The 15,046-nt window shown below is 34.9% G+C and overlaps 1 protein-coding gene across 2 annotated transcripts in view; it reads left to right on the plus strand.

Moving 5' to 3' along the window:
• DPY19L2 (dpy-19 like 2) overlaps positions 1-15,046 on the plus strand; it is a 97,341-nt gene that overhangs the window by 58,038 nt on the left and 24,257 nt on the right. For both annotated transcript variants that reach the window (XM_004007903.6, XM_060415029.1), the window contains exons 13-16: positions 2,289-2,369; positions 4,314-4,415; positions 5,467-5,538; positions 8,354-8,400. In XM_004007903.6, the coding sequence (XP_004007952.2) occupies positions 2,289-2,369; positions 4,314-4,415; positions 5,467-5,538; positions 8,354-8,400 (302 nt within the window). The remainder of the gene's footprint in view (positions 1-2,288; positions 2,370-4,313; positions 4,416-5,466; positions 5,539-8,353; positions 8,401-15,046) is intronic.

Below are 15,046 nucleotides of genomic sequence, written 5' to 3' on the forward strand. Positions count from 1 at the left end.
TAATGGGAGACCTCAGTTTTTAGTTGCAAGGTAAATATTGAACTGAGCTTATGCTGAAATTTACTCAAAACCCAAGGGGAACTCTTTGTGTATCATAAAGAATGTAAATACTTACAAAAAGGAAAACAAAATCTTACTGTAATCTAAAGCTCAGCATTCAGAAAACTAAGATCATGGCATCTGGTTTGTGGAAGAAACACAAGCTGGAATCAAGATTGCCGGGAAAAATATCAATAACCTCAGATATGCAGATGACACCACCCTTATGGCAGAAAGTGAAGAGGAACTAAAAAGCCTCTTGATGAAAGTGAAAGAGGAGAGTGAAAAAGTTGGCTTAAAGCTCAACATTCAGAAAACAAAGATCATGGCATCCAGTCCCATCTCTCCATGGGAAATAGATGGGGAAACAGTGGAAACAGTGACAGACTTTATTTTTTTGGGCTCCAAAATCACTGCAGATGGTGATTGCAGCCATGAAATTAAAAGACGCTTACTCCTTGGAAGGAGTTATGACCAACCTAGATAGCCTATTACAAAGCAGAGACATTACTTTGCCGAGTAAGGTCCATCTAGTCAAGGCTGTGGTTTTTCCAGTAGTCATGTATGGATGTGAGAGTTGGACTGTGAAGAAGGCTGATCGCCAAAGAATTGATGCTTTTGAACTGTGGTGTTGGAGAAGACTCTTCAGAGTCCCTTGGACTGCAAGGAGATCCAACCAGTCCATTCTGAAGGAGATCAACCCTGGGATTTTTTTGGAAGGAATGATGCTAAAGCTGAAACTCCAGTACTTTGGCCACCTCATGCGAAGAGTTGACTCATTGCAGAAGACTTTGATGCTGGGAGGGATTGGGGGCAGGAGGAGAAGGGGATGACAGAGGATGAGATGGCTGAATGGCATCATTGACTCGATGGACGCAACTCTGAGTGAACTCCGGGAGATGGTGATGGACAGGGAGGCCTGGCGTGCTGCGATTCATGGGGTTGCAAAGAGTCGGACACGACTGAGCGACTGAACTGAACTGAAGGTCAGGCATGAACAGTATGGTTAAGCCTAGGTTTACTCATCAACATTCAGGGAGACCTGGGTTCAATCCCTGGGTTGGCAAGATCTCCTGGAGAAGGAAATGGCAACCCACTCCAGTGTTCTTGCCTGGAAAATCCCATGGACAGAGGAACCTGGTAGGCTATAGTCCATGGGGTCGCAAAGAGTCAGACATGACTGAGCAACTTCACTTTCAACTTCACTTTACTCATGAACACAGATTTTTAAATTCCATCTATACTAAAAATTACTCCATGGATCTAAAATACAAAAGAGAAGATTAGCAACTCAAAAGTAGCCATATGCATGTGTATGTGTATGTATGTATGTGTATATATATATATATATATATATATATATATATATATAAACTGAATCCAAAGTAGGATAAAGCTAACAAAATCCATGTCAAGGCACAATCATAAACTGCTACAAACTAAAGGCAAAGAAAATGTTTTGAAAACATATAGGGAGAAATGGGACATTACCTTTAGGCCCAAACAGATTTCAAACATACCAGACTTCTTTTCTATAACTATGGGAGCCAGAAGGATGGGGCACAGCATTTGAAAAATGCTGCAAAGAATTGTGAATGATAATTTATATATACAGTGAAAGTGTCTTTTTGGAATGAAGAGGAAAGTAAAACATATTCTCAGATGAAGGAAAACTAAGAATTTGTTTTTAGTAGAGCAACCCTTAAATGGAAGTCCTTGAAGCAGGAAGTAAATGATGAAAGAATCTTAGAACACTCAGAAGAAATAAAGGACAACAAAATGGATACACATAGGTGTAAATATAATTGACTTTTTCTCTTGAGTGTTTCCTTTCATGTGTTTTTATTTTGTTGTTTTTTTGTCTAGATGTTTGAGTCAGGCTTTTCATTTATTTTTACTCTAATTTTTACAAACTTTTTATTTTGCATTGGGATATAGCTGATTAGCAATGTTGTGATCGTTTCAGTGGACCAGCAAAGGGACTCAGCCATACATACACATGTATCCATTCTCCCCCATATTTTTATTGTTAGAAGTTTTTGAGGCCATGCATTTTCTTCTGATCACTGTTTACATACATTCCTTAGTTTCTAGTATGTAGTTTTCATTACCTTATTTAAAAAAAAAATTCTTCAAGTTTGTGTTTCCCTTTCACTTAGGACTTGTTATTAGAATGTTTGTTATTAATAATTTCCAAGAGAAAGGGCTTTTTAGTCGTCTGACTTCTATCTATTTTGTTTATTTTCTAGGTAATTCAAGGTAGTGCTTGGTTTTTTGGAACAATCACTTTGAAATTTCTGACGTCTAAAATTTTAGGTGTTTCAGACCATGTAAGTACTTTCTAGTTAGGACATTAAAAGTTCTGTAAATGTATAGTTGGAGAAGACTTTGAAACCATCTCTTTTAAAATGAAACCTCTATATTTTATGGAGGCTGAGTACCTTCTTCGAAGTCCCCAGCTAGTTATTGGCAGAGTCAGTACTAAAATCCTGTAGATTTTTTTCAGCCCACTAAGAAAAAAGTACATTAATGAATGGTGACTAAACCTTCTTGGAAAAAATTATGTTAAATAGTTGTTTATGTTTTGGTTAAAATACAAATAATCTGTTTGGCAAGTTATTGATTCATTATAAATGTAAATATGAACAGTCTGTCCTCAACTTTGAAGTATAGAAATCAAAGTTTTATTTATAATTAGACACTAAAATTAAGGTGTGATTTGATATCTTTATAGTTTTTCTTATATAAAGAATATGATAAAGATTCTCTATCTTTTCATCTTCTAGAACATATATGGACCACATCCCTAATGTACACTGTTTCTGTCTATTTTAAGGCTAATGCCTCAAATGATGGCTCTTTTCAAAGATAAATTCCTATCAGCTAATTTGTTTAGGGAATAGAAAGCAGTACATGAATTTAACTTTTGATTTTTACCACTTTCTGTTTGGATAGAAGATAGATGAGTGTATCATGCAATAATCTCCCCTGAAATTTACCATATCTAGTACTCTCCAGTTAGAACCCTGTCTGCTGATGAAGTTGCTTCAAACTTAACAAGGGATTATTGTAGTTAACTCTCTTAAAATGACAAGTGCTATCACTATCCAGTACAATTGACCCTATATGCATATTAATGGTAAATGAAATTTCAAAATATAAGGATTTGTCATTTACTGTTACCTCTGCATTGTGGTTTATTAGGTTTATTTGTCATTCTTAAATTTTTATTCTTTAGGGGATGTATATTTTATGGTAAACTTTATTTAGGCATCTGAAGTTATTATTAAGTTAATCTGTGATTTACTTGCCTTACATTTTCACCCAACTCTACAAATCCTAAAACACACACACACGCATACACCCTTGGTATTCTTAAGTGACTTCTATGTGACAACTGTGAGAAAGACTTGAAACTAAAGTGGCTTGGTTAAATTATCATTAGTCACCAGCCCTACTCTAAATTAGAAAAATAAAGTTAACTGTAAATTATGCTTGGTCCTGCTAGATAATGCAATGATGAGTAATTGAAAACCATAATCATCAAAGTTGATATAAAATAATTTATGTTCTTGTAAAGTAATTTGAATTACTGCTTTGCATACCAGATATTTTTCTTACCTTCTAAGGATGCAGTGTAAAAATAATTGTCTCACCAAAGTAAATGATAAGTGATCAGTAGAAAATAGTTCTACATTGGATTTAGTTGATGGTATTTATTTTAAAGGCCTTCCCAGACCAAGTAACTAAATCAGAGTTGTATGTATAGTTGTAATTCTCTTGAAGAATAGCTTCATTGTTAATGGCTTCAACGTATGTCTGAAAAATTCAAGAAGCACTAAAAAACTGTGCTTAATGTATGAGGTTTTGTGAAAATGACAACACACGGAAAATTTGTTAATGATTTACAATATGTGATAAAAGGGGTTAACATGAAATGTTTTGTTCTTGATAAATGATCCGATCACGAAATTTCTTGGTCAACTGCATGGTGGTTTGTGCCCAGTAAATGTTGATTTTAGCTCATTCTTTGTATTATCGTCTTATCTACTTCTTTTTCCTGACTTCTTTTTCCTTTTCATTTCTCTTGATATTTCTGTTTGTTTTCAGTTTTGTTCATTACTCAGCACATAATGGGGCTCACTGCATTTTTTGTTTTCTTGAAGAGGCGTCCTTGTACCATGGATATATCTTCTCTGTAGACATTATTACTGCTGCAGCAAACCAATTATTATTAACTATAATTATTTTTGTGATTTTAATTTTTCTTCCAGATTCGCCTGAGTGACCTTATTGCCGCCAGAATCTTAAGATATACAGATTTTGATACCTTAATTTACACCTGTGCTCCTGAATTTGACTTCATGGAAAAAGCGGTATGAGTGATTCTTTTATTTTTTTCCTCTACAGGTATGATGAGTTCTTGCCCTTAAGTTTCTCCTTAATCTGAAATTCAAAAATTTTATTTAGAAACACCCAATTTATTTATTCTTATCATTTTTTATGATAACTTTTGCTAATAATATGGCCATTCTCATCTAGTTTCTTACCTGTAAAATCAGTGAACAATGGCCCCTACCAGGCCAAGTGCACAGGATGTGACCTATGGTCAATTACTATTATTGCAGTTCAGTTACTTTTAATAATCTAGGTCAGATGGTGGTATGAGAGTATTCAGGAAAAATAAACCCAAATTATTGTTTTGTTTTTTAAAAATTCAGTTTTCTTTCACTTAATATCTCAAATATTACAAAATTTTATAATAAAACATTGCCAAGTAAATATGCTAGTAATAATATATGATTATCTCTTATCTGTCAAATCAGTCATACATTCATTCAAAAACAATTATTGACCATTAATTATCTATGAGGCAGTTTGTAATAGGACTACAAAGAGTTAAATAACTTGGTTCCTGCATTTAAGAAATATATAATTTAGTTAAGTGGTAAATCACTCCCTATCACAACTCATGAGAATTATTTAGCTGCTGTTTTTGTTTCAGTATTTATTTATACTTATAGTAATTACTTAGTCTTTCTCCCTTGTTAGTCCTATAGTTTCACAAATGAAAATAATAGAAACTGAAAGCCCAGGAGATGATAATCTAGGGCCCATGGATCAATAAACACACACTTTAAAACTTACTATTGTATAAATAAAGGGAAGATAAAACTCAAGAAAGGAAAAAATAATATCCATAGCTAATTTTGCTTTAATAGTTTTCATCATTATAATTTTTGATATATTTGTGTAACTCATTATAATTTTTATTCTTATGTTAGAATATGAAACTTGATAATATATATTCTGTTAATGACAAAGATATCTTTTACCTTTAAGAAATCTCATTGTGACAATTTGAAATAGACTTTTATAGTATAAAATTTAATAAAAAAATACTTTGAATAATTTGCTATATTTCAGACGCCAGTGCGATACTTAAAGACATTGTTGCTTCCAACTATTGTGGTGATTACTTATTTTATCTTTAAAAAGGTATTTAAAAATTTTTTTTACTTGCTTTTGGGTTTAAGACAAGGACTTAGATTAGTGCTAATAGCTCAGAATTCTGTCTTACTTTTAGGATGACTCTACCCCTCCCTAAAACCTTTTTTTATTCAGATTTTTCTTTATCTCACTTTATATGGAGTTTTTAATCTGCTACATTAGAAAAGATATTTTTATTTATTCTTTCAAAAGAAATGTGTCAGTTACCCACTATATGGTAAGAACTATGCACACTGTAGGTACACTGGGATAAATAAGACAAGTCCACCCTATCTTGCAACTCACAATCTGATCCAGTGGGAACAATGAACAAGTAATTTCCCAAATGATTAAATAATTGCAATTGTTATTGGTACTAAAAAAAGTAGAATGACCATTTCAGTATCTTTCAAAATAAGACACATTCAAAGAAGTCTTGATCCATTTTGAAACATGAATAGAAATCTGTATAGCCATTAAAATATCATTCTCTTCTGTTCACTGTTTTCACACAAAAAAAGAAAGTATTATCACCATAGAAGAACTAATGTTTAAAATACTACTGGAAGATTTTCTTGGTCTGGGAGTAGTTTGTCTGAAAGCCTGGTTAAAGACAGTGGGTCCTCAGTTTTTAGCAATTTTAAACCATCTTTATTTATATTATTGAAAAATTGCCCTGCCTTTAGTCAGTAGGTGTTTTATGCTTTTAAGCAGATATCAGTAACATTATTTCTCTACTGCCAGAGCAAGTTGTCTCTACTTCAGCTGGTTCTGTTGAAGTCAGTATTCTATATTTAAAGTCAAATTGCCTGTCTTTCTATGTAGTTTCAATTCCCGCATTTCTTATTATTTTGTTTTCATATCGAAGATGACTAATTTATGAGTGAGAAAGGCATTCCCTCTACATCTGTGCTTCTTCACCCTTGGTCTAGTTCCCTAGGCACCACTTGGAAAGAGTCAGGATAGACAGAGGTGATGAGAGGGAGTGAGTAAACCACACACAAGTTTGCTGCTCTCCCTTGCTTTGACCCTGCCCAGCTCGAGCTGCAGGTTTTCTTTGTTAGCCAGTTTGTCTGTCCCATCGTGTCAGCTTGTGTTCCTCTTATGAGGTCCCACTTGTAAGTACTAATGCAAGAATTAACAATCCAGCACAGGAGAAAATGACAGCTAGATCTACTATTAACTAATTTAAAAATAAAGATATACAGCCTCATAAATACTAGCTCCCAAACATACCGCAGCTCAAACCATGTTTGTGCAGTAGCCGGCGTGCACACACGCATATCGCCAGACGTGTACACAGACATAACCATCCCCACACGTATACACATACACAGACATAACATACAGTATACACAGACATAACATCCCCACACGTATACACAGACATAACATACAGTATACACACACATAACATCCCCACACGTATACACAGACATAACATACAGTATACATAGACATAACATCCCCACATGTATACACAGACATAACATACAGTATACACACACATAACATCCCCACACGTATACACAGACATAACATATAGTATACACAGACATAACATCCCCACACGTATACACAGACATAACATACAGTATACATAGACATAACATCCCCACATGTATACACAGACATAACCATCCCCACACGTATACACATACACAGACATAACATACAGTATACACACACATAACATACAGTATACACAGACATAACATGCCCGCATGTATACACAGACATAACCATCCCTGCAGCCATTAAAGCTTAACTCCACTTTTGCATCCACATAAATGCCTCAGTCGTTCTTTGTCCTGTTATGGCTTATTTTTCACGTCAGGGATACTTCTGATGTTCATTTAACTTTCCACCTGTGTGAAATCACTTCTGGGAAGGAAAGGAGCAAGACGTGTGTAGTGTCATTTTACCATGACACTGCTGAATCTTAGACTCCTATAAGTGTGTGCGTTCTGTTGTCCGTACCTTTGAATAGGCTTTTGCTGGTCACAAGGAGTGTAATCTCGTTTTTGTTATTTGAAACATTCTTCCATGCAGGATGCTCTTGGATCAATGAGAGAAGTTAAAAATTCTAAACTTAGATATAACATCTGAGTCCAAATTTTATTATGTATTTTTTTCAATGTTTATCTGTGAGTTATAAGCCACATACCATGCAGAGTACAAAATTTTAAGTTCTTGTAAATTTCTTGTCTATAAATGCTGCTGAAACCTTTTTGGCCAACATAGCTTCATGCTCATCTTTACTCCTCCCCCTCTCCCTCTCATCATTAGCTGATACATCCTGATAAGTGCTCTTAAGCCTTCTGTAGCAGTCACTTTAGGCTGAGGTAGACCAGGGAGGCAGGTATGCCACAGCTAATTTTATAATAATCAGGAGTTTGAGTAGGAATATCGTCTTTGTAGACAGAGAGAGAGAGAGAGAGAGAGAGTCCTAATTTCTTAGAAGTTCGACATAAAATAGCCTCTGAAATTTTGGAGAAACCTGCCTCCTTTGTGGAAACCACTCCCCCAACTACAGCTCATTTGCATCTGGTAAAATATAAACTTAAACTCCAGTCAGAAGTTACCCATATATAAACCTTAGAATTTTAGACCCAAAGATTTACTCTAGTACCTGTCATTTTCATAGAGAAGGAGGTTACAACTTCCTGCTTTCCTAAGGCAGAGCTGGAACTAAATTGTTTCCAAGGACTTGTTTAACAATAAAAATACTTCTTTCTAGTAGGGATGTCTTTGTTAATGAATCATGGCATTTAAAATATCACTTAATTCCTTAGACGTTTCATCAATTTGATTCTGTTCACAGGCTATTCGTGATATTCAGTGTGTCTTATGTGCAAACACTTATCTAAGGTAATTATATCATAGTTGTTTTTAATATTTGGTTATTAAAAAACTTGCTGTAATATCAGTTTTCCAAATGAATGTACATTAAACATCACCATCATGATTACGAAAGGAAACATGAACCAAACTTAGATTTCTTCTTCTTGGAAAGAAAAAAAAAGACTATATGATGGCTGTGTCTTTTTTATGCATTTGGACTTGTTTTAAAGGATTTATATTTGTGAATTACCTCAAAGTAATTCAATTTAAAGTCAGTACAATTTAAAGTCAGTAAATTTAAAGTCACTACAATTTAAAGTCAGTAAATAAGCAAGCTGAAGTGTTTTTTTGGTGATTTTTTTTTAACTTTCAGAGAAAGCAACTTGCTTTTCTGAGTATTCATGGAATAGTTTTTCCTACATTTATTGTTAAAACTGTTTATTACAATTATTTGTGGTTTTAGTAGTCACTAAAATTATAGTATAAACAAATACAAGCAAAATATAACTAAAGCACACACTGTTATAGGACATGAGAAATAAATTGTAAGGAAAACTTCCTCTGAGAAAAAATTTTAACTCAAATTGCATTATATTTGTACATATAGCCATTACATTTATTGTTTTTTAAAAAAGTTTATCTTTTAGGACCATTTAGATTTATAGAAAAATTATAAAATTAGTGCACAGGGCTTCCATGAACCATAGCCCTCTGCTTATATTTTCAGTAAACAACTTTGTATGGTAGCCAGAAGAGCTAATTAGAATCTTACAGTTGAAATGGTTAAACCTTATTTGTTGAAATTGTTTCCGATTCAAGAGAGTTAATAGATCCACTCTACCTTGTTCTGGTCAGATGGAGCCCTGAGAATGTGTCTTGACATTCTAAAAACAATGTTTTTAGAGCTCTGAAAACTATTCACATAAGGAGTGCATTAAGAGACTTGAGATATTTAATTGAATAATAGAAGATGAAGGGGTGCATGGCAAGTGTGCTAAGCTGCTTCAGTCTTGAATGACTCTTTGCGACCCTGTGGACTGTAGCCCTCCAGGCTCTTCTGTCCATGGGATTCTCCAGACAAGAATATTGGAGTGGGTTTCCACGCCCTCCTCCAGGGTATCTTCCTCACTCCGGGGTCAAAACCGTGTCTCTTATGTCTCCTGCATTGGCTGGTGAGTTCTTTACCACTAGTGCCACCAGGGAAGCCCATGATACATGGCTGCTGTCTCAAAAAATTGAGAGGGTATGGTGGCTCAGTCAGTGGTACAGAAACCACCTGTCAATGCAGGATATGCGGGTTCCATCCCTGGGTCAGGAAGAACCCCTGGAGAAGGGAATGTCTCTTACCTGGAAGTCCCATGAACAGAGAAAGAGGAGCCTGGCGGACTATAGTCCTTGGGGTTACCAAAGAGCTGGACATGATTGGTGACTGAACAACAATGTAGAGGACAGACTTGAGCGGCGAGTTGGTGGAAATGAGGTCTTTCTTGGTGATTACATTCCTGAAAGTTCTGGCTCTCCATGGGTATTTGGGCGGAAGGGTCCTTTAAACCACGAAAATAATACAGTTGACTGTTGAACCAACATGGATTTGAACTGCATGGTTCCACTTATTTGCAGACTTTTTACAGTAATAAACACTGCACTATTACTAGATCTGTGGTTGATTGAATTTCAGTATTCACCAAGTAAATGGAGAGCCGACTGTAATTTATACTCAGCCTTTCAACTGCACCCCACACTGTTGTGTCGTTCAAGGGCCAACTATATGCTTATGGTGATACAATCAGAAAAAATAGTATATCAAGAAAAGAAGAAATATTCCACTCTCTTAGATGTATTCCTCAATTAGTGCTGTTTATAAATGGCTTAGTATGTATCATTTCAGAAAATACTTCTGAAAGCACAATGTATGTTTTTTTTACTGGTATTATTCTGTAACTTTACTTTTTTTAACAGCTTCTCTTGAGCATCTTGCTCATACTTTATAGTAGTCCCCATGTTTTATTTATTCATTATCACGAGTGACTATCATGTACTTAGCCATTCTCACATTACTGGAGGTTTAAATTATATTTCTCTTTTTGTCATAGCAACCAATGCTATGAGTAATTATCAACTTTATACACATTCATTTGAACACTTATTTCAGTATTTAGCATATTTAACATATTTGAAATGGGACTGCTGGATCATAGGCTATGAATATTTTACAATTTGATGGATACTGAGAGGATAATGGTGAGAGTGTCCATTTCTCTGCATGTCTATGAACACCAATGTTATTAAGTTTTCTTAACCACATTTTCTTACTGGTAGTTTTTTAAGAAGTAACTCATTTTACAAAGTGAAGTGAAGTTTTACATATTTACCAGTGAAGTACATCTTCCCATATGTCTGTTGACTATTGGTATTTCTTTCTTGTCCATTTGAAAATTTATTTATGGTGTCTTTTTATAGTGTAGACAGTAATCTTTTGTCTGTTATGTGTATAACAGGCTTTATTTTAGAATGTCAGCTTATAACTTATTAATGGTCATTGCTCTATAGAAGGTTAAAATTTCTATACAATCATAACTGTACTCTCTCTGTTTTCTGTTAATTTCTGTGCTTAGATATACTTCCCCACATCAATATCATATTCTCTTTCATAGATTTTTGCAAAATAAATATGTGTAAAGTAGATAATGCAATGATTTGATATTCGTAAATGTTGTGAAGTGATCACCACAACAAAGTTAATTAACACATTCAACACATCTATCAACTCACAGAGTTACTGTGAGTATTTGTATGTGTGTAGATACTTAAGGCCTACCTTCTTAGCAAATGTCAAGTATACAGTGCAGTATTATCAGCTATAGCCACTATGCTGAAGCCACATTGCTTCCTCAGAATTTCTTCATCTTATAGCTAAATGTTTGTACCCTTTAAGGAACATCACGTCATTATGCCCAGTCCCCAGACCCTGGCAACTACCATTCTGCTCTTTCTTTTATGTTTTTGGGGGTCACTTTTAGATTCCACATATGAGTGATACCATAAAATATTTGTCTTTCCCTATCTGCCCTATTTCACATACCAAAATGCCTTCCAGGTTTATCCATGTAGTTGCGAATGACAGGATTTCCTTGTTTTTCTTTTTTTTTTTTTTAATGGTGGAATAATACTCTATTGTATTAGAGTATACACACATGCCACATTTCCTTTATTCACTGTTGACCTAACAAAACAACTGGACTGCCAGATGATTTCTTCAGCAAAATTGGGTTTACTGGGGTTCAGCAGAGGATTGCACTTTGAGGTTTACCACTATGGTGAGCCACATGCAAGTCGCTGCATAGCAAGGAGAAGAGAACACTTTTATGGAAGGGAAAACAAAGTCGTGAGATCTATAGCAAACAAAAAATTCATGGCTTTTAGTTGGCTGAATACTTGCCAGGAAAGAAGAAGAATCCTTATTCTTCTTGTTGGACTCTTCTATAATTTCAGGGCATGAAAGTTTCCCCTTCTTGTCTCCCAACTCCTATTAATTGAGATTTCCATTTTTTTTTTGCTTTCTCCCTTTTGATCAAGACCTTTCTCTGAAAGCAGCATTGATCGAGAGTCAGGTTTTCCAGTTTCAGTAGCTTTCTGTCCCTTAATGCCAGGAAGGACTTTTTCTGGGTGTAGTGTCTACAGAGGAAACATATACTGATTAGAAACCTCTTAAAGACACATGCAAGTAACAAAGAGAGATGGGAAGGAGACCCTCAGGGACTTTTCATCTAGATCCTAGATGTTATCAAGATCCTAGATCTTTGTGATCATCTAAAGTGCTATGTCATCCTCAAAGGTTTAATGATAAACTTCCAAACTTCTCTTGTTACATTTTTCAGCTTAGGTTGTTTCTCCTGATTTTACACACACACACACACACACACACACACACACACACACACACACACACACACCCGTGCTTTCTTTTCATTTCCATTTTAGTGGAATATTTTTTTGCCATCCATTCACTTAAAAGTGTGTATCCTTCATGGGTATCCTTAAAACTAAAATGAGACTCTCATAGGCAGCATGATTGGGTCTTGTTTTTTATCCGTTTAGCCACTCTCTGTCTTTAGAGAATTTAATCAATTTATGCTTAAAGTAATTATTGATAGATAGGGATGGCTTATTTTTGCCATCTTGTTTTCTTTCTGTTTTGTAGTGTCTGTCTTCCTTTCATGCCATCTTTCTTCATCATGTGATGATTTTCATAGTAGTATACTTTGACTCCTTTTTCTTTTGTATATCTGTTGCACATTTTTGCTGTGTGGTTATCATAATACATCTTATAGTTATGAGTCTATTTTAAGCTGATAACAGCTCAACTTCATCTACATATAAAAATTCTGCTTTTTTACTTCCCTCGTCCCCATTTTGCTTTTGATGTCACAATCTGTATCTTCTTATATTGTGTATCAGTTAGCAAATTATTGTAGCTATATTTATTTTTTAATGCTTTAGGCTTTTTATACTAGAGTTAAGTGATTTATATACCACTATTATAGTATTACAGTATCCTGAGATTGACTATATAGTTGCTTTTACTAGCAACTTTTATACTTTCATGTATGTTTATATTACTAATTAGCATTCTTTTATTTCAGCTTGAAGGACTCTCTTTAGCATTTCTTATAAGGCAGGTCTAGTGATGATGACTCCCTCAACTTTGTTTTTCTGGCAAAGTCTTTCTCACCTTCATCTGAAAGACAGCTTTGCTAGGTAAATATTCTTAGATGGCAGATTTTTTTATTTGAGCACTTTTTAAGTATCCCAGTCTCTCCTGGCTTACAAGGGTTTCTGTTGAGAAATCTGCTGATAGCCTTACAGGAGTTTCCTTATATAAGATGATTTTTTGTTTTTGAAGTTCATTTTTTGCTTTTGACAGTTTTATTATATCTAGTGAATTTGCAGTGTGTGGAGGGAGTTACCTATGAGCTTCATGTACTTGAATGTCCATATCTCTCTCCAGAGTTTGCAGGTTTTCAGCTGTTATTCTTTAAATAAAGTTTCTGCCCTATTTATATAATTATTCATGGAAATTTTAATCTGAACACTCAAATTTTTCTTTAGCTCAAGGGATATTCTCTCTCCCTCTCTCTTTTGCTTTAGCCTCTCTTTTTTGAACATCTATTATTACATTTATCACATTTTTAATTTCTTTTTTCTCTTCTCAGAATTTCATGAATGCATCTTCAACACAACTTTCAGTTGTATACACTGCTAGTTGACCTTCTTTTGAGGTTTTAAATTTGGCAAATTAGTTTTTTTCATTATCTCTGAAAGCTCTTTTTTAGTACAGCTTGTTTTATTTATATGAATGCAGTGTTTTCTTATGGAGAAGGCAATGGCACCCCACTCCAGTACTCGTGCCCAGAAAATCCCATGGACGGAAGAGCCTGGTAGGTGGCAGTCCATGGGGTCGCGAACAGTCGGACACAACTGAGCAACTTCACTTTCACTTTTCACTTTCATGCATTGGAGAAGGAAATGGCAACCCACTCCAGTGTTCTTGCCTGGAGAATCCCAGGGATGGGGGAGCCTGATGGGCTTCCGTCTATGGGGTCTCACAGAGTCAGACACGACTGAAGCGGCTTAGCAGCAGCAGTGTTCTCTTAAGCATCTGTGAAGATAATAATTGGAACTCTCATTTAATACTCTTATTACTTATATTAACACTTTCTTGAGAGTTCATTTGCTCATTTATCTTGGTGTTTTTCTTTTATCCTACTTGTTTCTCATGATTTGATTGTATACTGATATTCTAAATTAGTTACTAGATTTATTTGTATCCATAGTTATTGTTGGGGTCTTTGGTGATTATCATACTTACCTACCAGGCCTCTCCCTTACATGCAGTCACTCACTACAGGATTCTGTTGTAACTGACAGGTTTCTGGACATGTGGGAACCTATCCATCCACCCCCACTTCCACTCTTGACTGCAGAAGTCAGGAAGGAGCTGCAGCGGTGGCAAAGTAATTTAGTGATTTCAGTACTCTTCTAAGAGGCCTTCCCTCCTACTCTTCTTTTTTTTAAAAATCTCTGGATCCGTGTGTGCCCCTGAACTCCGTTGTACTTCATACTTTCATATTTATACTGTCTTACTTCTCTTGCCAAACCCAAAATCCATATGAGAAGGCCTTTTATACTGCAAAGCTTTGTTATAAAAGTGAAATATTGTCTTTACAATGGGCAATAAAATAAGCAGTCTTGTACCTCTTGCCAATCTAACATAAACTGTGGAGAATAAGAACAGGATCTGTTCTCTTCACACTGTGTTCACTGCACAGTGTCTGGAACACATTAGGTATGCCATAAAGTTTTAGTAAATTTTTAGACATAAATATTTAGGAAATTTGTAAAACAACTTTTGTGGAACTAAAAATATTTATATGCTTTACCCAAAAAATTTATTCTAGAAATTTATCCTAAGGAAATACTCAGAGATGCTTACAGAGTTTTAAGTACAAGGATGTTCATATTTATAATTGTGAAAAATAAAAATAACTCAAAAGTCACAGCAGTGCTTATCTAAAGCATAATATATGTATGTGATTGAATATTTCATAAATATTCTTTTTATTATTTATTTCTCCAGAGGTAGTATTTACCAATCAGTAAGACCCACTTTATC

The sequence above is a fragment of the Ovis aries genome, chromosome 4 (genome assembly GCF_016772045.2).
Source record: "Ovis aries strain OAR_USU_Benz2616 breed Rambouillet chromosome 4, ARS-UI_Ramb_v3.0, whole genome shotgun sequence".
Taxonomy (NCBI): domain Eukaryota; kingdom Metazoa; phylum Chordata; class Mammalia; order Artiodactyla; family Bovidae; genus Ovis; species Ovis aries.